This window comes from Neopsephotus bourkii, unplaced genomic scaffold, assembly GCF_033783945.1.
Source record: "Neopsephotus bourkii isolate Nb327-2 ecotype Australia unplaced genomic scaffold, CSIRO-AGI_Nbou_v1 NB_745, whole genome shotgun sequence".
NCBI classification, from domain to species: domain Eukaryota; kingdom Metazoa; phylum Chordata; class Aves; order Psittaciformes; family Psittacidae; genus Neopsephotus; species Neopsephotus bourkii.
The window spans coordinates 2209140-2231943 of NW_026901243.1; the positions used below are offsets into that span (position 1 = coordinate 2209140).

The 22804-nt window shown below is 41.0% G+C and overlaps 1 protein-coding gene across 1 annotated transcript in view; it reads left to right on the plus strand.

Moving 5' to 3' along the window:
* CRHR2 (corticotropin releasing hormone receptor 2) overlaps nucleotides 1-22804 on the plus strand; it is a 155508-nt gene that overhangs the window by 11119 nt on the left and 121585 nt on the right. Inside the window, exon 2 of the mRNA XM_061354785.1 lies at nucleotides 3065-3158. Coding sequence (XP_061210769.1) covers nucleotides 3065-3158 — 94 coding nt within the window. The remainder of the gene's footprint in view (nucleotides 1-3064; nucleotides 3159-22804) is intronic.

Genomic DNA, 22804 nt, shown 5'->3' on the forward strand with positions numbered 1-22804 from the left:
GTAGCCATTTATTACATGTCTGAAAGAAGAAAACAACCTCTCCAATGAAGATGAACACAGTACCAGTGTTTGCTTTATGTGTTTTATCTCTATCTGTCTATCTCACCATGTAGTGGAAGGAAGTAATCTTCCAAACCAGGACTCTGTGTTAATTCTTTTTGAAGTTAAGTTACAGTTCATCTCTAATCTACATTAAATAACCACAAATTCTGGTAGGAACTGAGAGGAGGAAACACTATGATGGGTCAGATACTTGTCTATGTCCAGATCTCTCCATATGGATCTGTTGAGGCATGCTACATGTATCATATAATGTTGCATATGTATTTTTATGACTTCGTGTTAGGAATTTAGGAGAGTACCTGTGTGATGAAGAACAAATTCTGTATAAATACGTTTGCAACATTGGCACACTTCCATTTACAGGGGAACACACACTAATATTGGTGTCTTGTAACTTCTAACAGTGTAGCATAGCAATATGTTACTCTCTCAGGTTCCTGCCCTTTTTATCAGTTCTCCCCATACCTAGAGCCAATCTCATGGTAAATTCCTCTGTGTCTTATAGTTGCATGCCCTCTGACACACATGAAGACCTTTCATATATCAGTGGAGAGCAGTCACCATGGCCAAGGGGAAAAGTCTAACAAAATGACCATGAGAAATGCACTAGAACAATTAATCAATTACTTTTCTGAATGTCCTCTCAGATGTGATCAGGAAGTGGACCAAAGTCTCCATATATTGTTCTGAAGATTCTGGTACCCCTCCTTTAGAAAGTAAAGGACTCCCTCTTCACCTTAAATCTCTGGCTCAGAACATTATTTTTATTTGTTCATAAACGTCCGCAGTGGCTCAGAGAAATTAAGATAGACATTTCTGTGCATGTTTCAGGTAAATGTGCAAGAAAATGTAAAACTGATTTCGTGGGAACTGAGCATCTTAAGCTATCTTAAGAGAAACACAGTTTGAGTAAAGGAGTGCATTAGCTACACAAAGCAACTACTATTTCAAAATAGATACACAGTTACAGGCCCAATTATTTATCTTTAAAATTCTGCACTAGTTACATGTTTGGAGCTTTGGTTTCTTTTTCTTTTTTTCTGCTCTTTTTTATTTTAAAAGGGCTTTTTAGGCTTTTGGGATTTGTTGAAACCAGGACATCTGCTTTACATACAACTTTTTTAAAGTATCATGCACAAGAAAGCTGTTCGCTGTGGATAGTGGAGAGAAAATGAAAGCAAAAGTAATATAGTATGTGGAAGGTGCTTTTCCCTCCAGCCAAATGACCCTAAGCTGACCCTAAAGCAAATGTGACATTTAAGCTTTCTTGTTCCTACCCATGCTGTGCTACGCTTGACCTCTGCCTGTTCTTTCCCATCATTTTACGAAGCGGACAGCTGAACATGCAGTGTATTTACAGTACATGGAGATGGCTCAAGTTTCTTCTTTGAAGTGAGACAGTGCTTTGGCCTGTGAGGTAGCAGAGGGGTGGAAGGATAGAAGGGAAGAAATGTCTCTTCTGTGTCAACTCACGTGGCTGAGTCTGACATAAGACATGACCACTACAAAGTCTACTTTCTGGCAGGCTGGCTGCCTTGCAAGATGGCACCTGTCCTGCCTGCAGAACAGAGCCATTACCTTTCTCTATCTCCTTGATATGACCATGGATGGTCAGTACCCTGGAAGGCTTTGCTATCGGAAGTGGGAGTTCAAGTCTCCCTGGAGGAGAAACAGCAGCTTCATAGTGTTTATTTGAAAAGAGTAAAGTCTGGGAAAGGCTTTTTTCTTTTTTCTTTCTTTTCTTTTGTATTTCAAGACTTCCTATTTTGTAAAATAACAGCAAAGTGAAAAATAGGTAGAAATGGTCTTGTACAACGAACTGTTGTTCTTTAGAGACCAACACTGCTGATGAATTCTATTGTCATGATCATTTACTCCCCTTCTTCTTAAGTGACAAGGAATTCAGTGACATAAAGAGGGTCTGCAACCACTCAGTACGTCTTAAAGCACTGAATGCAATGTCAACATTCAAGGACTATGGTCGTTTCCCTAAGTAAAAGCTGCCTGTGTTATGTTAGAGTCATTCTGCATAAACAAAAAAGCAAAGCCCCTTTTTTTGTGTGTTACCACAGCTTTATACCCCCTCAGAAACAGTCCAGAAAATTTTGTTTCATAGTTTGAAAATGGAAGTTTCTATCAATGGTGTGTCATTTCTGAATTTTCTCACCACAGTTCTGCCTTTCTTAAAGGGCTTTTCAAGAGCTTCTATTGCTCCAAGCAGTATCCCAACTCAGGTGTACATTGAGATGTACAGTTCTGTGAGCTTCTCTCCACTGCATGCAGTGGGCACTAGAGTATTTTCATTTTTTAGTGTGAAAATAGTAACGTGTTCTTTGGATTCAACAGTAAATATGCATTTCTTAAAATTTACTTGTGCTATACTATTATCCTGTTCTGATCCTGCAGCTTTCTTGAAGTGCCCGTGTTGACATTAGTGCTCTTTCTCACTAGCATTTGCATTCAGTGGAGAGTTCAGCACTCTGAGTTCTGAGAGTCATAAATTTTTGTCTAGAAAAGAGACTAAAACTGGCTAAAAAGAGCCAAGGTTCACCTTAGAGGGCTGTCTATTTTACCTTTACAGTCAGTGGAAGCACTTTCCTCAAGCATTCTGAATTGTCCTTTGCCAATTGCTGTCTCTCTTGAATGTGTAAGGACCTTTAGTAGGAAATGATTCATCTCTCTTTTAGGCATCTAGTTTTGGGTAAGATAATGTTAATGCTATTAAGCTCTGTTAATGCTATTGACTAGCTCCCACAAGAAGAGGTCCAGAATAGGTGGTTCATTTGTAGATGCCTACATTTAGTCAGAGGAATGCCACCTGATGTCATGGAGCTAAGCAAATATAACTAAATTTTCTCTGTCATGAGGGGATGCCTGTTCCTGAACCAGTTTTGAATGAGAACTGCAGTGAAAGTGCTGGGGATTATTGTACTCATGAAGGAGAAAATCTATGCTATGCTGGCGCTTTACAGTTTGTTTTATTTTCTATCTGTTCACCTAGATAGTTCTCCACTGTGAATCTTCTGTGAACCTGCCCTTATCTGTTCTGCTGGAAAAGTACTGTGAAGCTTTGTCAGCCCGCACCAATGTCACAGGTATTTATTTCTCCATTTCTTGTTGGCTTCTTGTTACTGTAGGATCTGTTTTCAAAGTGTCCTTGCTCTAGGAACATCTTTTCCTGCTGAGATAAACATAGTGCTTCCAGTCTTGGCTTTTATTTGCAACAATATACGGTGGAATGACATGGAAAGAACAGTTTGAATTTTGCCCACCTGGAAGGAACTTCAGGTCAACCATTAATGACAGCCGTTTTTCGTATTTTAATCCGTTAAACTGACTATATTCTAAATGATAGTTTGATAGTTGGAAGGTTATTACAGTTAAAGGGTCTTTGTCCAGACCGGTCCAAACTCATTGCCAGAGGCTGTTTGCATTTCTCTGAGTGCAGCATGGGTCATTGAGACAGGATAGGCAGACATGTGGAGGTGGTAGTAAAATCCAGTACTTGTGTGGAATTCAGTGTTGAAACTGGGGTGCTCATTATGCTACTCTGATTTGATTGGCGATAAATTAATTTGCTCAAGTCAAGACTGTTTTGGCCATTGGTGAGTGATTTCTCCCTCTCCTTATCTTAACCCACGTGCCTTTTCTTGCATTTTTCTTTCTCCAAGGAGAGCCAAACTGAACAATATTTCTAGCTGGGAGAACAGTAAGCATTCAAGTTTTGTAATTGGTTATCTTCCCTGTTTCTTTTCCAGAAGATGCTGTTAATTAGTCCAATGTGTTAATTTCCTCCCCCTATAATAACCAACTTCACCCCCCAAATATGTTCACATTAAATATCCTAAACAGATGGCATAAAATGCTTTTGAGAATTTCATGTGTGTGTAATTTCAATGAATTGCTGAGTGAATTACATTGTAAATTCAGTTTGAAGTGATTTAAACCAAGCAATACTTTTTCAGAGCTGGAAGGCAATATAACTCACTCTCCCCTTTGGGCATTGTTTCCTTGAAAAATCCTTGGATGATGCCTTCATGATTGTTTGAGTGCAGCTTTTGAACTTAATAGGATTGTGTGCTTGTATTTGTGGACCTAAAGAAGAATTTTATTTAATTATTATTTTGCTTTCATATACAAAATAATGGGTTGAAATGGCAGGATTTTTCTACAGTGATTCAGCTTGAGAAGTTTGTGATGTTTTAATCTCCTGATATGGTTTGGCTAGAATTACAATAATATCCCTGGACAACCTATTCCAGTGCCTCACCACCCTAACAGGAAAGAATTTTCTCCTTATATCCAATCTAAACTTCCCCTGTTTAAGTTTTAACCCATTACCCTTTGTCCTATCACTACAGTCCCTAATGAAGAGTCCATCCCCAGCATCCCTATATGCCCCCTTCAGATACTGGAAGGCTGCTATGAGGTCTCCACGCAGCCTTCTCTTCTCCAGGCTGAACAGCCCCAACTTTATCAGCCTATCTTCATACACGGGAGGTGCTCCAGTCCCCTGATCATCTTCGTGGCCCTCTTCTGGACTTGTACCAACAGTTCCATGTCCTTTTTATGTTGAGGACACCAGAACTGCACACAATACTCCAAGTGAGGTCTCACGAGAGCAGAATAAAGGGGCAGGAGCACTTCCTTCCACCTGCTGGTCACACTCCTTTTGATGCAGCCCAGGATACGGTTGGCTTTCTGGGCTGCAAGCGCACTCTGAAGCCGGCTCATGTTCATTTTCTCATCGACCAGCACCCCCAAGTCCTTCTCTGCAGGGCTGCTCTGAATCTCTTCTCTGCCCAGCCTGTAGCTGTGTCTGGGATTGCTCTGACCCAGGTGTAGGACCTTGCACTTGGCATGGTTAAACTTCATGAGGTTGGCATCAGCCCACCTCACAAGCGTGTCAAGGTCCCTCTGGATGGCATTCCTTCCCTCCAGCGGATCAACCGAACCACACAGCTTGGTGTCATCGGCAAACTTGCTGAGGGTGCACTCAACCCCACTGCCCATGTCAGCGACGAAGATGTTAAACAAGACCGCTCCCAACACCGATCCCTGAGGGACACCACTCGTAAGTGGTCTCCAGTCGGACATTGAGCCATTGACCATAACTCTTTGTGTGTGGCCCTCCAGCCAGTTCTTTATCCACCAAGTGGTCCATTCATCAAAATGATGTCTCTCCAATTTAGAGACAAGAATGTCGTGTGGGACAGTGTCAAACTTTTTACACAAATCCAGGTAGATGACATCAACTGCTTTACCGTTGTCCATCAGTTCTGTAGCCCCATCATAGAAGGCCACCAAATTGGTCAGGCAGGATTCCCCCTTAGTGAAGCCATGCTGGCTGTCACCAAGCACCTTGTTGTTTTTCATGTGCCTTAGCATGCCTTCCAGGAGAATCTGCTCCAAGATTTTGCCAGGCACAGAGGTGAGACTGACTGGTCTGTAATTCCCCAGGTCATCCATTTTCCCTTTCTTGAAAATGGGGGTTATATTTCCCTTTTTCCAGCCGTTGGGAACTTCACCTGACTGCCATGATTTTTCAAATATGATGGCCAGCGGCTTAGCAACTTCATTTGCCAGCTCCTTCAGGACCCACGGATGGATTTCATCAGGACCCATGGACTTGTGCACGTTCAGATTTTTAAGATGGTCTTGAACCAATTCCTCTCCTACAGTGGGCCCAAGGTCTTCATTCTCACAGTCCCTGTGTCTGCTTTCCAAGACTTGGGTGGTGCGGTCAGAGCCTTTGCTAGAGAAGACGGAGGCAAAGAAGTCATTCAGAGCCTCAGCCTTCTCCAAATCCTATGTAACTAGTTCACCTGAGAGCTTCCTGAGGGGGCCTATGTTCTCCCTAATCTGTCTTTTATTTGCTATGTACCTGTAGAATCCCTTCCTGTTATCCTTAATATCCCTAGCCAAGTTTAATTCTAACTGGGCCTTAGCTTTCCTAACCTGGTCCCTAGCTTCCTGGACAACAACCCTGTACTCTTCCCAGGCCGCCTGTCCTTGCTTCCACTTTCTATAAAACTCTTTTTTCATTTGAATTTTCCTCAGGAGCTCCTTATCCATCCAAGGAGGTCTCCTGGCCCTCCTGCTGCACTTCCTTCTAGTTGGGATGCAACACTCCTGAGCCTGTAGCAGGTGATCCTTGAAGACCAACCAACAGTCTTGAGCCCCCCTGCCCTCTAGGGCTATATCCCATTGAACCTTAGTAAGCAGGTTCCTGAAGAGGCCAAAGTCTGCTCTTTTGAAGTCTAAGGCAGTGAGTTTGCTGCACGCTCTTCTCACTGTCCTGAGGATCTCAAATTCAACCATCTTGTGGTGGCTGCATCCAAGGCTGCCCTGGAGCGTCACATTTCCAACGAGCCCTTCCCTGTTGGTGAGCACAAGGTCAAGCATGGCACCTCTCCTTGTCGGTTCCTCTATTACTTGCAGAAGGAAGTTGTCTTCCACACAATTGAGGAACCTCCTGGATTGCTTGTGCCGGGCCGTACCGTCATTCCAACAGATGTCAGGGTGGTTGAAGTCACCCATGAGAACGAGGGCCTGTGAGCGTGAGGCTTTTCCTATCTGCCTATAGAGTGCTTCATCCGCAGATTCCTCTTGATCAGGTGGTCTATAACAGATCCCCACAGTAATGTCTCCCATCACTGTTTTCCCTTTAACCCTGACCCACAAGCTCTCTGTTAACTGCTCACCAGTCCCCAGACAGAGTTCCATACTCTCCAGCCTATCCCTAACATAAAGGGCAACTCCCCCTCTGCGCCTGCCAGGCCTGTCTTTTCTAAAGAGTCTGTAACCTTCCATTCCAACACTCCAGTCATAGGAGCCATCCCACCATGTTTCTGTGATGCCTATAATATCATACCCCCGTAGACGAGCACACATCTCTAATTCCTCTTGTTTGTTCCCCATGCTACGGGCATTTGTATAGAGGCATCTGAGCCGAGCTCCAAATGAAGCCGGCTCATTGGCTGGAGCAGCCGGAATATCTCTGCATTGCTCCGAGCATTTATTATAGGTGCTGGCAACTGACTGGGTGTGTTGGGATGGAATGATGCCCCCCTCCCCCAACACATCTAGTTTAAAGCCTCCTTGACCAGTCTGGCAAGCCTTATCGGACCAGCTCCACCAGCCCCCACTAGACCTGGCCTACAAACTTGGGTCCCAGAAATGGTGTCTCACAAGAAATTCTTGTCTCACAGAAATGCTGTAAACCTGACTCTGTGTGGTACAGAATTCAACCTGGACAAATTCTGGCTTATGCTACTCTGATGTTGTTTACTCAAGTCTCTGAAGAAGCTCTGATTTAAGGAACATGTTGGTGGGTATGGGACAAATGTATCCAGGGATGGATTCCAACATACAGCACCTCAAAGGTGCTTGTCAAGTCTCCAACTAATCTGACATCATTTGGAAATTGCCATAATTTCCTGTTACTGGGATATTGTCTTATACTAGAGGCTTCTCCAGCACTCACAATAGCACATAAATGAGAAGGCATGAAAAGTTCTTTGTTGCAAAGTTCTTCTTATTCTCTGTTGAACCTTTTTGTCATGGTAGAACCCTGGTAGTCTACTAAGCACCACACAGCCACTCACTCTCCCCTGGTAAGATGGGGAAGGGAATCAGAAGGGTAAAAGCAAAGTAAGAAAACTTGTTGGTTAATATAAGGACATTTCAATAGGTAAAGCAAAAGCCACACACAGAAGCAAAGCAAAATAAGGAATTCAATTACTGCTTCCCATCAGCAGGTGGGTGTTCAGTCATCTCCAGGAAGGCAAAGTGCCATCACTGTGAACATCCCCCACTTCCTCTTTCTTCTCCAGCTTTATATGCTGAGCATATTGTCATATAGTGTGGGATATCCCTTGGGTCAGCTGTCCCGACTGTCACCATCTTGACCTTGTGCATCCCCAGTCATTGGGGAAGAATATGTAGGTTGAAGCTAGCTGCGTTCTTGACAATTCTTTTGTTAGCTGTTAAGGTTTTAGAATCTCTTTTGGGCTGAGCCATGTATACATTGGCCCTATGCTGTCTGGCTAACTCAGGGAGACACACTTTTCTAAACAACTCAAGGAGAAATATTTACCCTACCAGTTGATCCACTTAACTGTTGGTAGGTACAAAGGCCTCCATCTGTCCCCTTTGCATTGAAATAAAGTCAGGTTTGCAACAGCTGGTGTCAGTCACAGTCATGCATTATTCTCTGAGCTTCACATGCACATCACCCTTGCCCGTCTCCTCTGAGGTTTGTTCTGTTGTAGGGGTTTATTGGTAAGTCACAACTGGCCAAAGCAAGGTTCCTTAAAGAGAAGGATTTATAAAATCTCATGCAAAATTCCTTTCCGGTCACTGTCACACTTCAGATAACTTCTTAATATGGCTATCAGTGTGGAGCTTCCAAAGACATCTTGCCTTGAGGCCTCATGCAAACCAGCTACAGACAGCCCTAGGCTATCACTTTTTGGAGGAGCTGTTCACAAGTGCGCTAGACAATAGTAAAAGCAATTTAGGAGGGGGAGGGAGAACCTGGGTACTCATGTCTTTGCAGGTTACTTTTTAAGTCCATATTAAAAGATAGTAGCTGATAGCTGTGTTTCTGGTGCGTGATCATGGAATCATAGAATCAGCCAGGTTGGAAAAGACCTTTAAGATCAAGTCCAACCATTCCTCTTCATTCAAGGAAGAAAACTTCAGAATTTGATACTATATTAGAATTAAAAGGTAATCCTTTCAATCAATGCAGAAGTGCTCCCTCCATGAAATCAAACCAAACCAGAACAAAGCCACGTATGTCAGGGTTATTTCAGACCTTGGAACACTGCGCCAATATTATAGATTTGGTTCTGTTTCCACCTATGAAAAGTACATTTGTACAAAGTGAATACATATATGTGTGTATCTTCAGGGGAGTATATGGGTGTGACTGTGTTTCTGTACAGTGGTGACAAAACCCACATAAATTGGGGAAAACTAGCATCCAAGAATGTGGATTTCTTGTTGAAATAAAAAATTTGAAAAATGTCTTTGCAGAGCCAAATACATAATTTTATCACTATTTTATAGATTACAGTTATCTTTAATTTGAAATATTCATGCATGAAAAAAGTAAAAGATTGTAAAGCTTCCTTTCAAATGTTAAAAACTGACAAGTTTATTTTTCAGAAAATTATTCCCATCATTTTGATAAGGGTTTGAAGGCTTGATGCTATGTTTCACAGCATCACAGTATCACAGTATGTTAGAGATTGGAAGGGACCTCAAAAGATCATCTAGTCCAATCCCCCTGCCAGAGCAGGAACACCTAGATAAGGTTACACAGGAACGTGTCCAGGCAGGTTTTGAATGTCTCCAAAGAAGGAGATTCCACAACCTCCCTGGGCAGCCTGTTCCAGTGTTCCGTCACCCTCACTGAGAAGAAGTTTCTTCTCAGGTTTAAGTGGAACCTCTTGTGCTCCAATTTGTACCCATTACCCCTTGTCCTCTCATTGTTTGCCACTGAGAAGAGCCTGGCTCCATCCTCGTGACACTCCCCCTTTATATATTTATATACACTAATAAGGTCACCCCTCAATCTCCTCTTCTCCAAACTATAGAGACCCAGCTCCCTCAGTCTTTCCTCATAAGGAAGATGCTCCACTCCCTTAATCATCTTAGTTGCCCTGTTTGTGCAGTGTTTCTGCCACTTTCAAGTTGACCATTTATTACAATGTTTTTATTTCCATAATTTTTTGTTTTGATATTGTCCCCAACAGATTTGCCTTTCTGATTAAAGTGCAAGTGTCTCTGAACAAGGTTTTAGAACAATTGTGAGACAATGGACCTTGCAGACTCTGTGAACAATTTCTTTTTTAAATTATTCCTGTCTTTTGGAGATTTATTAGAACAAAATGTGAGCTCTCTGTGTTTGTTTTTGGAGAATTTCTTTGTGCTACTTTACTGGAACGGGTTGCCTCATATGTGACTAGAAGACTTTCATTTCATTCCAGATTATTTTTACTGTGTTCATTTCTAACCCAGAAGCAACACAGGCTTTTTCTCAAGGCAGTCTCCATCCCTACTGCAAGGGTCATGATCCTGTGTATGACCTGTCTGTCTGTGGGAAAGATATTCAGTGTTAAGCTATTCAGTTTCTTACCAAAACTTGGTAAACAGAAATTAACTTGACTACCTGGTTAGTTTTTTTCCTTGACTCAGTCTTTGAGTCTTCTACTGATCATGAATCTCTGCAAATCAGAGAGGTATGACCATCTTGGGCTTGCAGATGTATCTGTATGGCTTTGTGTGCTTGTCATAATACTATCCTGATTTGCTGTTAATACAGGCTTGATCGGGTCATTTCTGCTTAATGTATAAACATTTAAATTACATTTAAATCACATTTAAACTTGAGCTCCCATTATTGTTAGTGGAATGGGATTTAGTTGCTCTTACATCAGTGCCCAGTGCCCTTTAAGATGCTTTAGGGTAACCAAGACCTGCAGGGCTGATAGATATGACACAGAATCCACAAGAGACTTGTGCCCTCTAGAACAGCTGATGCTGACTAGAAGGATATATCATGGCAGTTGTGGCATCAGGTGCCTATGGTTGGCCATCTGAATCCTTCCTTAGATCTCTAATGGGTGCACTAGATAAACTAGTTAAGATGAACTAGATGTTGAACTCAATCTGGACATCCTTATATAGGCATTTCCACAGAGGAGATTAATAGGTATCTGCAAATTTAACACCATATAGCATGTAGTCTGCAAGATGAGAGTTAAATCCACATTTATAGCTCAAATGAATACATGGATTCTTCTCTGACAAGTGATATAACCACAGACACTTCAGCACCAAAAAGAAGTCACGAGTGTTTTACCTTGCTGCCCATTCTGCTCAGTGCACACAGGCTGTAGATTTTGCTTGGCTGACTGTTGTTAATTCTCAGTAGTCAATTTCAATCAATCATTCTTTTAGTAGATGAAAGCTTCATGACAGACAAGCATATTTGGTAACTTGCACTGCAAAGGTGAGGCACTCATTACCCTGGGGGTTATTTATTTCTGTACATTGCTCTATTCTGTTTCTTGGAAACAGAAGTTTTGGCCTCATTACATCTCTAAGTATTCCTCCACAGTAATGGCATGGCAGCAATTTTCACTGTTTCCCTTCTGATTTTCCCAGCAGGTCACATCAATGAACACTTCCATTTATGATACTTGGACGAGCTATTCTTTTTAACATTTGCTTTGCACTCTTTTCACTCCAATCTGCTGGCTGAAGCTATATACACTGATCCTGACACTGACTTTGGGGCACTTAGGAATGTGCTTTCATCATATCCACCCAACCAAGTCACAGCTCCTGGGCATAAAGTTAACCTAGCACCATGTTTGCATGATCAAAGCTCAGGCTAGACACAAGCAATCTTCCTTATGTTTCCTATTTTCGGATGTTGCAATAACACTAAATAGAGGTGATGATGTTGGTTTACTTTCCCACTGCCTCAAATGACATACCAGGCAGTCTAGCAATGCTTTCTTATACTTCCCAAAATAAAGCTGACTGTGTTGTATGTTGTTCCACAATTTGTATGACTGTCACTGGTCCTTATAACTTAAAAAGTTGCAATTCTTAAGCTGCATTTCTGGTGCAGTTCCAAGCTGAGGGTATGGAAAAACTCTCATGATTAAAAAACTGTGTAGACAGATCAACAAGTTCTGTGGTCCACTAGAGACTATTATTTAGAATCATAGAATCATTTAGGTTAGAAAAGACTTAAGATCATCAAGTCCAGCCATTAACCTAATGCTGCCAAGTCCCCCACTAAACCATGTCCTTAAGCAACACATCTACTTTGTACATTTGCTGTACAGAGAAAATACTTACAATGCTTTTGGATTCTGTATGTTTGTATGTTTGTTTGTTTTTCCCAGTAAATGGTTTGTAGGTGGGGTATAGAAACATATCTGAAGGTTCCCACATTTACCTTACGTGTCCAGAGGGTGACAAATTCTTACAAAATGTACAGCAAAAGCCTTCTAGGCTGTGATAAATGGGGCTTTAAAGTGCCCAGGTATTATAGTGATGAGAGCCACACAGAGATTGTTTTTTCTTGGGGGGGGGAGGGCGAGGGTTTGATTTTTTTTTCACATAAGTAGCTGTTGCTTCTAGTCTGAACTTGTGCTGTTTTTCTGCATGTGAAACGTGTTACAGTAAGAAGTTGCTCCAGTGCCTTGATCCCATGAAGAGCTGCTTTTATAGTACCTTAGGAAACTGCAAAATGAGGTAATCTTGGCTTAGAAGAGGGACCAATTACTCCAAAAGCTGTGCTACTGATTTAGGATGAAATATTAACTCCCCTGATATCAATATCACTTTCCTTGGATTTTGCAGGAAGGTAACTAGCCTCTGAATATCTTAAAGCTCTCTCTCAGTGGCATCAGCTCTGAACTGACTGAAAATCTGTAGCATCTTCATCTGGAGTCACTAAGGTATTTGGTATATGGGTCTGAGGGAGATCCCATGCTCCTGTTAGGTACTAGGAACATTTACAGTGATCAACTTGATGGCATTGCCATGGCAGTTCCATGCTGCCAGCCTGGGATGCTGTGAAGAGTAAGGAAAGGGAAAAGTGAATTTTAGAGGAATGCAAATAATACAATCATGACTCATAAACAAAAACATGCAATGGAAACATGTACTGGGAACATGCCATTGAGTTTTTTTCATATTTCAGGAGAGTGGCACACCTCAGTCCTGGATCTGTCACTTCTGCATGACATGTTCTCAGCAGACTCTTGGTAATTACTGTTACAATGCCACACTTCATCAAATATACTTAAATCTTAGATTTATACAGTTGGTGCAATAAATCCCATTTGCTGAATGCAGTTTCTAATTTAGATATAATTTTTTATATACTTGGCAGATAAAAATATACTCTGTAGAACCTCTCATTTTGTCAAGTTCTACTAAACAGATGGAGTGCCTTTTCTGTTCACATGGAATCACGTCAGCGAATCTGGTCTTAAATGAAAACACCTTCTGTCTTTTAAATCAACATTTCTTTCTGGGTTTGTGGGTTGATGAGTCCTTCAAACAGTGAAATAATGCTGTGGTCAGTCTAGTGAGCACACCCAAATAACAATAGCTATACTACAAACTGCAGTATTTGGAAAGATGGCTGGTTCAAGAGGATGTCTAAAATATGTAATACTGGAGGATAATTATTACTAGGAAACAGGAGAGATGGACAAGAATGGGGAACATTTTTGATGTTGTTTCTGATTTCAATAAAACGCTTATGACCTTATGACCCCAGAACTGAGTTAGCTTCCAGTTTTGGAATAAGCCTCTAGATGTGCACTTGTTGGCAAGTAGTTGTCTGTCTTTATCTCCCTGTATCTAACAAAGTGTATGTTTCCATGCTTCTTTTGGAGGAGTGTCCCTGAGTCACACATGGAACCAGATCCACCATATAGACAGGCTAAGGTGAGACTGGGCTCCATCTGTTTCTTTGTGAATGTGTTAATTGTAAACATTGTGTGTCTTAGACCCCTGTGTACAAATTTATACCTGCCAGCACTTCCTTACTTCAGTGGCATCTAGTGAAAGTCAAAAAAGAGGGTGACTTTCTACCATCTGCTATTAACATATTGCAAGATGTGCTCAAAGCTGTTTGAGAACTCAGTGGATGGTCTGAGGAAGAGAAAGTTTGTTCCTACAGATGCTGTCATGGCCTACCGTGGACTAGAGTGCGAACGCAGTCAATGAATCAGAGGTTCAGCTTGCATAAATCACCTATTTTAAAGCTGTAACTGTCAGCTCATCTGTCCTTGTTTAGCTCTCAACAGCATCACTTGATCGAACTTTTCTGAATAAACTCTGTTATGCATGGAATTGATTTGCCTTGGCCTCCAGCCCTAAGGTGGGGGCATCTTATTGTGTAGTGCCATGTATGAAAAAATAGTTAAGCACTAAAACTAGTCAAATGCAAGCTGACCTGTAAAGCTCCAGCTCTGTATTGTTCAACTTTCTTATTCCATTGTAAAGTAAGAACTATGTGATATTTTTTTTCCTCCAGGCATTCATCTTACTCATTAAAGTGTGAAAGTGTGAAAGTTGCCTGTATAAGAAAGAGAGAATGGAAAATGTTAGCGCAGTTTATGCAAGCCACTAAGAATTGAACTGTTCAACCACTTCACCTTGTGTATATCTTTACTTGTATGAGAAGATTCATTCACTGCAGCGATACACTCCACTGAGCAATGTTACTCATATGCATAAGCATAATAGACAAAAAGATTGTTTATGGATGCAGATATTTTGAGTGCACCTACCCATAGCTAAGAGAAAGAGACAAATGAGAAACACATTCCTAAAGGGTGGTGAGGAGCTGGGACAGTTGCCCATAGAAGCTGTGATTGCTCCATCCCTGGAAGTGTTCAAGGTCAGGTTGGATGGAACTTTGAGCAACCTGGTCTAGTGGAAGCTGTCACTGCCCGTGCCACGAGGTTCAAAGTAGATGGTCTTTAAGGTCCCTTCCAACCCAAACCATTATATGATTCTAAATGCTGTGTGGTATCTCAACTCCATTAATGTGCTATGGGAACTGGATTTCATTATTCTGAATAGCACTGCAGTAAAAAAACCTGCTAGCTTATTTGTGGATTCATTTGACCTCCCTAAAACCTTGTGAAGAATACCATAAGGAACTGTACCATTGCAACGCTCTGTCTTCATCGTTTTGAAATGCATCTTGTGCAGCTGTCTCAGATACATAAAGCTAAGCATTCAGAAGCTGATCTTTTGACTGCTAACACTGTTTAATACACAGAGGTTTACCATACCAGAGAAACCTTGTTTGGTTCAGGAAATCACAGAATCATAGAATAGTCAGGATTGGAAAGGACTTTAAGATCATTTAGTTCCAACCCCCCTGCCATGGCCTCACACTAGACCATGTTGCCCAAGGCTCTCTCCAACCATGACCTTGAACGCTGCCAGGGATGGAGTGTATACCACTTCTTCCGGCAACCTGACATGAATATGGGAGGCTGAGAGAGTGCTTATGTGTCTCCAGTCCCTGTGTTCTTCCCTAAGCAGCCACACTTATGGCTAGTCTTGTAGACAGGTAGTAGGTGTAGTAGGTGGAGCTTTACTCAGAACCAATAGGGCTGTTCTGGTATCTTTAAACAAGCCTGTTTTTTTTGAAGGGAATAGGGGCTGCCAAGGCCCATTCATCTGCAGATGTCTACTTTGCAGTATCTAGAGTTACAGGAAATGAATCATACTCCTAAGGACCTTCCCTTTCTGTGAAAGCATCCCTGCCTGATGTAATTCAGCATCATGTAGATGGCTATTACTTTCTTCCTTAAATAAAGGGGAAAGAGTTAATATCAGAAGGGAGATATAGCTGCAATTTCATTATTAATCTGCTTGAGGACATTGCTTGTGAGTTCATCACTGACAGTGGGTATGGAATCTTTAGGTGAATCCTCATTGCGTAGCCACACTTCAGTGGGCATCAGGTCTTTGAAATTCATATTAGTGAGCCTAAAACCAAGATTTCTGGCTCAGATGGGCAGCTTCTTATCTGAGAAATTGGTTGTGGTTTTTATTTTTAAATAATCATATGCGTATGTATAAATCTATATACATATATGTGTATAAATATATATAAATATCTGATTACTTTAAGAATAAAAAGTGTCATTATTCTAAGGACATGGAACTGTTGGAGCAAGTCCAGAGGAGGGCCATGAGGATGTTCAGGGGACTGGAGCACCTCCCGTATAAAGATAGGCTGAGAAAGTTGGGGCTGTTCAGCCTGGAGAAGAGAAGGCTGCGTGGAGACCTCATAGCAGCCTTCCAGTATCTGAAGGGGGCCTATAGGAATGCTGGGGAAGGACTCTTCATTAGGGACTGTAGTGACAGGACAAGCGGTAATGGGTTAAAACTTAAAGAGGGGAAGTTTAGATTGGATATAAGGAGGAAATTCTTTCCTGTTAGGGTGGTGAGGCACTGGAATAGGTTGCCCAGGGACGTTGTGAATGCTCCATCCCTGGCAGTGTTCAAGGCCAGGTTGGACAGAGCCTTGGGTGACATGGTTTAATGTGAGGTGTCCCTGCCCATGGCAGCGGGGGTTGAAACTAGATGATCTTAAGGTCCTTTCCAACCCTAACTATTCTATGATTCTGTGATTCTAACATTCTTCCAGTAGCCACTGGGTGAATTTGGAAACCTTTGAGTTCTAGGACTTTTGAGTATGGTGGGTGTTTTTTACTGTCATCTATCCAGAAAAATAAAGCCTTTTCTCTTGAGTTAATTTAAAACTTGGCACAAATCTCCATTTTCTTCATGGATAAATAAACTTGGTGATTTATGTAGGATGCTTACCAATTCCCCTCCCCTTTCTTGCCTTCCCTTTTCTCCTAGAGGTTTTAAAAGTCTTGAGTTTCAGGGATGGAAATGGTTTTTTAAATGCCACAGTTGCCACGTAAATCTTGTCATTTCTGCTTGGGAGAGACTGCCCAATTCACTCAGCCCAGGCTGGTGTTGTCTCATGTTGTTTTGGTTGGTTGTTACGGTTTTACTTAATTTCTTAGGAAGCATTCTCAGACCCTAATGTGAAACTCTTACTAGCAAAAAAGATACAGTTTTCTGGGTTGCTATAAAATAGCTTGTTATGCTAGTTAGGCTGGAAATCTCTGAGAGAAGTGATACAGAAATTCACCCAGTATATGTACTTTAAAAAATATATTTTTTTTTAATATGAGAATTAATATAGCTATATACGTTATTAAACTTTTGACTACTATTTTCCTAACCTGGAGGGTATCATTATGTGACTGTTTTCAACAGGGAGACAGAGCTCAGGGGCATCAGTGGAAATATGCACAATAGAAATGATTATGCCTTCTATTTTTGTGTTATAATCATCAACATCCATAAGAAAATGAAATACGCGTTCATTTTATTTGAGAAAACAAATTAATTAAGGAAAAATATATGCAGTATTACACAGTATTACTTTGTTTTTCTGCAGTCCCTTAGTCCATGGATGAAACAGCCACAGAATACTTAGTTTTTGATCTGCACTGAAGATTTCAGAACACTTTTTAACTTTTCATCTTGTCGCAAGAGGCTTGACTGTTATGACTTATTTTACCTCAAGTCCACCATTTTCAGTTCCTTCTTGTTTCCAGTGTTGCAACGAATAGGAATATTTTGTCTTGGTTAGCTTTCCGTAGTTTAAAATTAAATAAAAATAATAGCAAAAAGGTTCTTATAGAATCCATGGATATTGAGGAGTAGATATTTTTATCTATGTTTTATATATGGTGCAAAGTTAAATGATCTGCCAAGAATTCAAAGCCAATTACTGGAGGAATATTAGAACTTGAGATGTTCTCACTCTGCAGCCTGCCTGCAGTACTTAGTTGATACTAAAAACATAGCAATTAAAAGGAAGCAGCTGACATTTTTGCATTTCAAAAGTTTTGAATATTCCACAGTAGCCTTGCAAGCCCACACGAAACATGAGGACTTTCTAACTGATTGATGTAACTGCTATTGCTTTTAGTTGGAGTTCTCATGTGTTGATATTTTCATTTAATCACCAGAAATCTTGGAGGCCCAAAGGTGAAACTCACAGTTAGAACTCCAGGGCAAAATAAGGGATTAAACTTGAATTTCGGTGGCTGGTGTGAAGTTCCAGGGAATAGAAATAATGATTCTAGGGGAGAGAGTGCTGAGATGTTCATAATGAATAATTATTCAGTGCCTATTAGGAAACGCAAGGGTGCGGAAGAAAGATCACAGCGTTAGTTTGAAGTAGATTTGAAATTCCTGTCTCTCTGCCCTATGCTCCAGTAACTACTCTTTTCCCATATGAAATGTGGCACTTGCATATTTTGATGTAGAGAAAACAGGGTATATACATGTTAGCATGACATTGGCAGTGGCTGGCATCTTTTATGCTGTAGAAACACCTTTATGCCATATTAGCCCGCAAAAGACCTGATGATATTTAAAAGGTTTGCATTTGTATGTAGCAAGGGTAAGGTGATCAGCGTAACAAAAATGCTCATCCTCTTTATCTGTTCCATGTATACACCTCACGATTGATATGTAAATGATCCTGATGGATGCTCTGAATTGTTTGGTTGTTCGAGTGTTTATTGCATAAATATATTAGCTTCATTAAATAGTGGCCAATGTAGACAAAACTGTCATGGAAAAGAATAATTATGTGGGCAAACCAGCAACTACAGAAGTTTTACCTGATCATGCCTAGCCTTCACCTGATCTACAGAATTGTCTTGGAACAATGGAAACACTTTGAACAGGTGAAAAAACCCTGACAGGAGAAAACTAAAACACAAGCCATGTGACCTTAGTTAAGGAAAGCTGTCAAGTCACTCCCATCCTTGAGGACCCCAGAGAGCTCTTGCAGGTTGTTACTGCACAAAGCCTAAGAGGGGCTCAGCTGTGGAATTTACCTTAGAGACATATGTGGCCAAACACATATGGCCTCTCCATATGTTTGTTTTTTTCTCCTATGCTTTATTATTTTCTAGGCCAATTTTAACACATTTCCTGTTTTCAATTACTATTTTTTCTTTGACCTTTGGCCCATGATTGGATTTCACATTGTGAATAACAGTTCTGCTTTGTGATTACTACCATTTGCCCAGATGAGTTACCTGGGGATGGAGGAGATGTAGCCCTATCAGCTAAATGCTACCAAAGACTCTGTGGAAGCAATGATTTTCTTCCCCAGGTTATATTATCATGATGGGTGTTTTAAAGTCAGTGTTGTTTTTATTCCTTCTTCCCAGTGCTTTCTACTTTATTTTTTGAAATCACAGAATACTAGAAGAGTTAGGGTTGGAAAGGACCTTATCATCTAGTTCCAACACCCCTGCCATGGGCAGGGACACCTCACATTAAACCACGTCACCCAAGTCCAACTTGGCCTTGAACACCCCCAGGGATGGAGCATTCACAGCTTCCTTGGGCAACCCCTTCCAGTGCGTCACCACCTTAACAGGAAAGAATTTCTTCCTTATATCCAATCTAAACTCCCCCTGTTTAAGTTTTAACCCATTACCCCTTGTCCTATCACTACAGTCCCTAATGAAGAGTCCATCCCCAGCATCCCTATAGGCCCCCTTCAGATACTGGAAGGCTGCTATGAGGTCTCCACGCAGCCTTCTCTTCTCCAGGATGAACAGCCCCAACTTTCTCAGCCTATCTTCATACGGGAGGTGCTTCAGTCCCCTGATCATCCTCGTGGCCCTCCTCTGGACTTGTTCCAACAGTTCCATGTCCTTTTAATGTTGAGGACACCAGAACTGCACACAGTACTCCAAGTGAGGTCTCACGAGAGCAGAATAAAGGGGCAGGAGCACTTCCTTCGACCTGCTGGTCACACTCCTTTTGATGCAGCCCAGGATACGGTTGGCTTTCTGGGCTGCAAGCGCACACGGCCGGCTCATGTTCATTTTCTCATTGACCAGCACCCCCAAGTCCTTCTCCGCAGGGCTGCTCTGAATCTCTTCTCTGCCCAACCTGTAGCTGTGCCTGGGATTGCTCCGACCCAGGTGTAGGACCTTGCACTTGGCTTGGTTAAACTTCATGAGGTTGGCATCAGCCCACCTCACAAGCATGTCAAGGTTCTTCTGGATGGCATTCCTTCCCTCCATGAAATCATGAGTAGTTGTGTCTGCTTGTAGGTAGGAGTCTTTGTCCCTCACAACTCTGCAGCAACTGTTACTCTAGATTGTGTGATTGTGAGACTGTGATTGACTGTGGTGAAATAAATTTGCTGTTCCTTGCAAATGAAGAGATTTGGCTGATCTGGTTCCTCATAGAGAGCAGAGTGGGTAAAGAGTCAGTGCTAATTTGGAAATTTTACTGCAGAGGAAGGGGCTGAGAAGGTGGAGTTGGGCAGACTACATATCTTTGCCCTTTTCTCCAGGCTTTTCCTTTACTTGGTCTCCTCTTTGTTCCTGCTCTTTCACGGACTCCTGAGATGCAGGACATCCTGTATGGCTCTGTTCTCCTCTGTACCCACAGATGCCCCTCTACATATCCTTTGTTGCAGGTATCTAGAAGTCACCACTTTATTCAGCTAACTGAGCCTGCTGAATGTTAGAAAGATGGGGGTGATGAACTGGAGGTACAGCAGGGTCTGGAGCTGGGCTTTGCTCTGGGCTGGGATGGATATACTAAAGTTTTCTCTCCTGCTGCCATTTCTGCACAAGCTCATTGGTTTAAGACTTAATGGAGAGGCAATTTCTATGGGATATTCCAACCAGGATTTAAAAAAAAAAAAAGTTCTTTTATAACTTATATTTGTGCTTATTGGATGCTACATCAAGGTCACAGTTTGAAATCTTTTGGTATGTCTAGAGAAGCAGTATTTTCGGTAATTTTCAGTATGGCAGTACTGAACAACAATCACTCTTCGAGAAGCACCTAAACACGATCTTGTAAGTAAATTAACTTCTAAATCTGACCTAGATTAAAAATGCAACACATTAGGAGAAAAGCAGTATAAAACTATTAGTATAAGTATGCACCTAGGTTGAGTGCCTTTTCTTTCAGTTCCCCTAATATGCTAAGGCTCCCAAACACTAAGTGTAATTACATTCAGAGTGTTTGCTCTTCCCATCTGTTTAAGAATTTCTAACACAAATTCTTAAGGCAATGATAATCTCAGATTTCCCATAGACAAAAGCAGACTTAAAAGAAAAATAATCTACTGAAAATCTTAATACTTCTGACTGCTATTAGAAGTTTAAGTGAGAATAAAACAAATTTTACCTTCAGGAAGACTTTTACTTTATAAGATTTTTGGAAATATTTTGGAAACTACTTTCAATTGTATTAAAACCTTCAGAAAATATTAAAAAAAGGTCATTCTATTAGAAAAAAAAAAAAAGAAAGTACATCAGAAAAAAACAACCCAGCAGGATGTTTACTTAGGGTACTGTCAGTTAAATACTTGTTATCACAGCCCATTTTTAAGAAGACATTTCTTCCCTCTCCTCCTTTCTTACCACTGGAAGTGATTTAGGCAAAGACAATTTGCGTTTCATTCTAGTGGATGGTGCTTTACTAGGTCTTGGAAGAGATGGAAATTTCCCAATCTGTGCTAATCTTACCATGATTGACCACATATATTTTTCAGAAGCTGATTCATCTGTTGACAGCTGAGTCCAGTGAGAGTATAAAATATACAGAGTGAAGACCAAATAACTCTCAGGGGGGATCAATAATAATCTCATGGGCTATTCATTTCAAAGGAATCATCAGGCATTGGTAGGTGGTGGAACTCCCTCCAAAGCTTACCTTTTCTGTTCTAGGACCCATTCCAGAGGAGAAATTTGCTGACTCCCAGTACCATTTAGAACAAGATGAATGTTTTCCTGCAATATTAGTTTTAACTCCAAATCATACAGATTTTGACTTTAAGAATGTATTTAATTTTAAACAATTACTGCCAGAGGAAAAAAACTACAACCGGATTTATATAAATGTAAATGTTTTCTTTTGAGCAAGTAAAATTTTTGACATGTTTGGAAAATCCATGAATTAAAAAAATAAAATTAAATCAATAAATGAAACAGTCTCCTTCAAACTAATTTCTTTAAGCTGTGACTAATCAGAAAAGGAAGGGAGAGGCTTTTCTGATTAAATTCAGATATTTGCACACTTTAAAACAATTAGGATAGAACTCACCCTCCTCTGTGGATGCCTGAAATTAGGTGAGATTAATTCTACTCCAGTTATTTGTACAATCAGGCCTTTTCTCTGCTTACATTGATTTTGGTGCTATAAAGGTATCATAAACAGTTGTCTTTTTATAGCCTTCGGCCTGCATTTTTTTTGTGTTTCTCTGATAAACTGAATAGTAATTATCCAGTGCTGATGCTGTTCTGAAGAACTACAGGGTTCAATTAGGGAAAGAGGCAAAAGCATTTCTAAGAATCATCATAGAATCATTTAGATTGGAAGAGACCCTTAATATTACTGAGTCAAACCGTTAAGCTAACACTACCAAGTCCACCACTAAACCATGTCCCAGAGTGCCACATCGACAAGTCTTTTAAACATCTCAAAGGATGGTGACTCCACCACTTCCCTAGGCAGCCTGTTCCCATGTTTGACAACCTTTTTGGAGAAGAATTTTTCCAAATATCCAATCTAAACCTCTCCTGGCACAACCTGAGGCCATTTTCTTGTCCAGTGGCTTCCTTCTTGGTCTGTAACATTTCTTTTCCACTGATATGGGGTTCTGTCCTGCTTTCACACTTTGTGTACCACTGAAGATCCTTTCCAGTGATTCATAATGAAGGAATCTAATGCTGAAAAGATGCCATTTTTTTTTACTGTCAGCACACTGTAGTGTGGCTTACGTAGTTCAGAAACATTTATTTCCGCTTGGGGTCACGAAGATAGGGACTATTTATACTTCTGGCTTCTGAGAACTGAAATGGTTGTTGAAGTGCATATAGGCTTCTTCGAAAACTTTACAAAATCCCTCTTTTATCAATAGTGAAAAGGACAATTTGAGTCACATTATAATCATGAGGGCTGGTTATATTGCTGCAGCTGGGAGAGGAGGACGTATGATGCCTGAAGGCAAGAGAATAGCCTGTATGTAACTGAAAAAGGACAGGGAAGATGCAGCATCTGTTCCTGGCCTGTTGGGCCCTTGCTCGAAACAATTCAT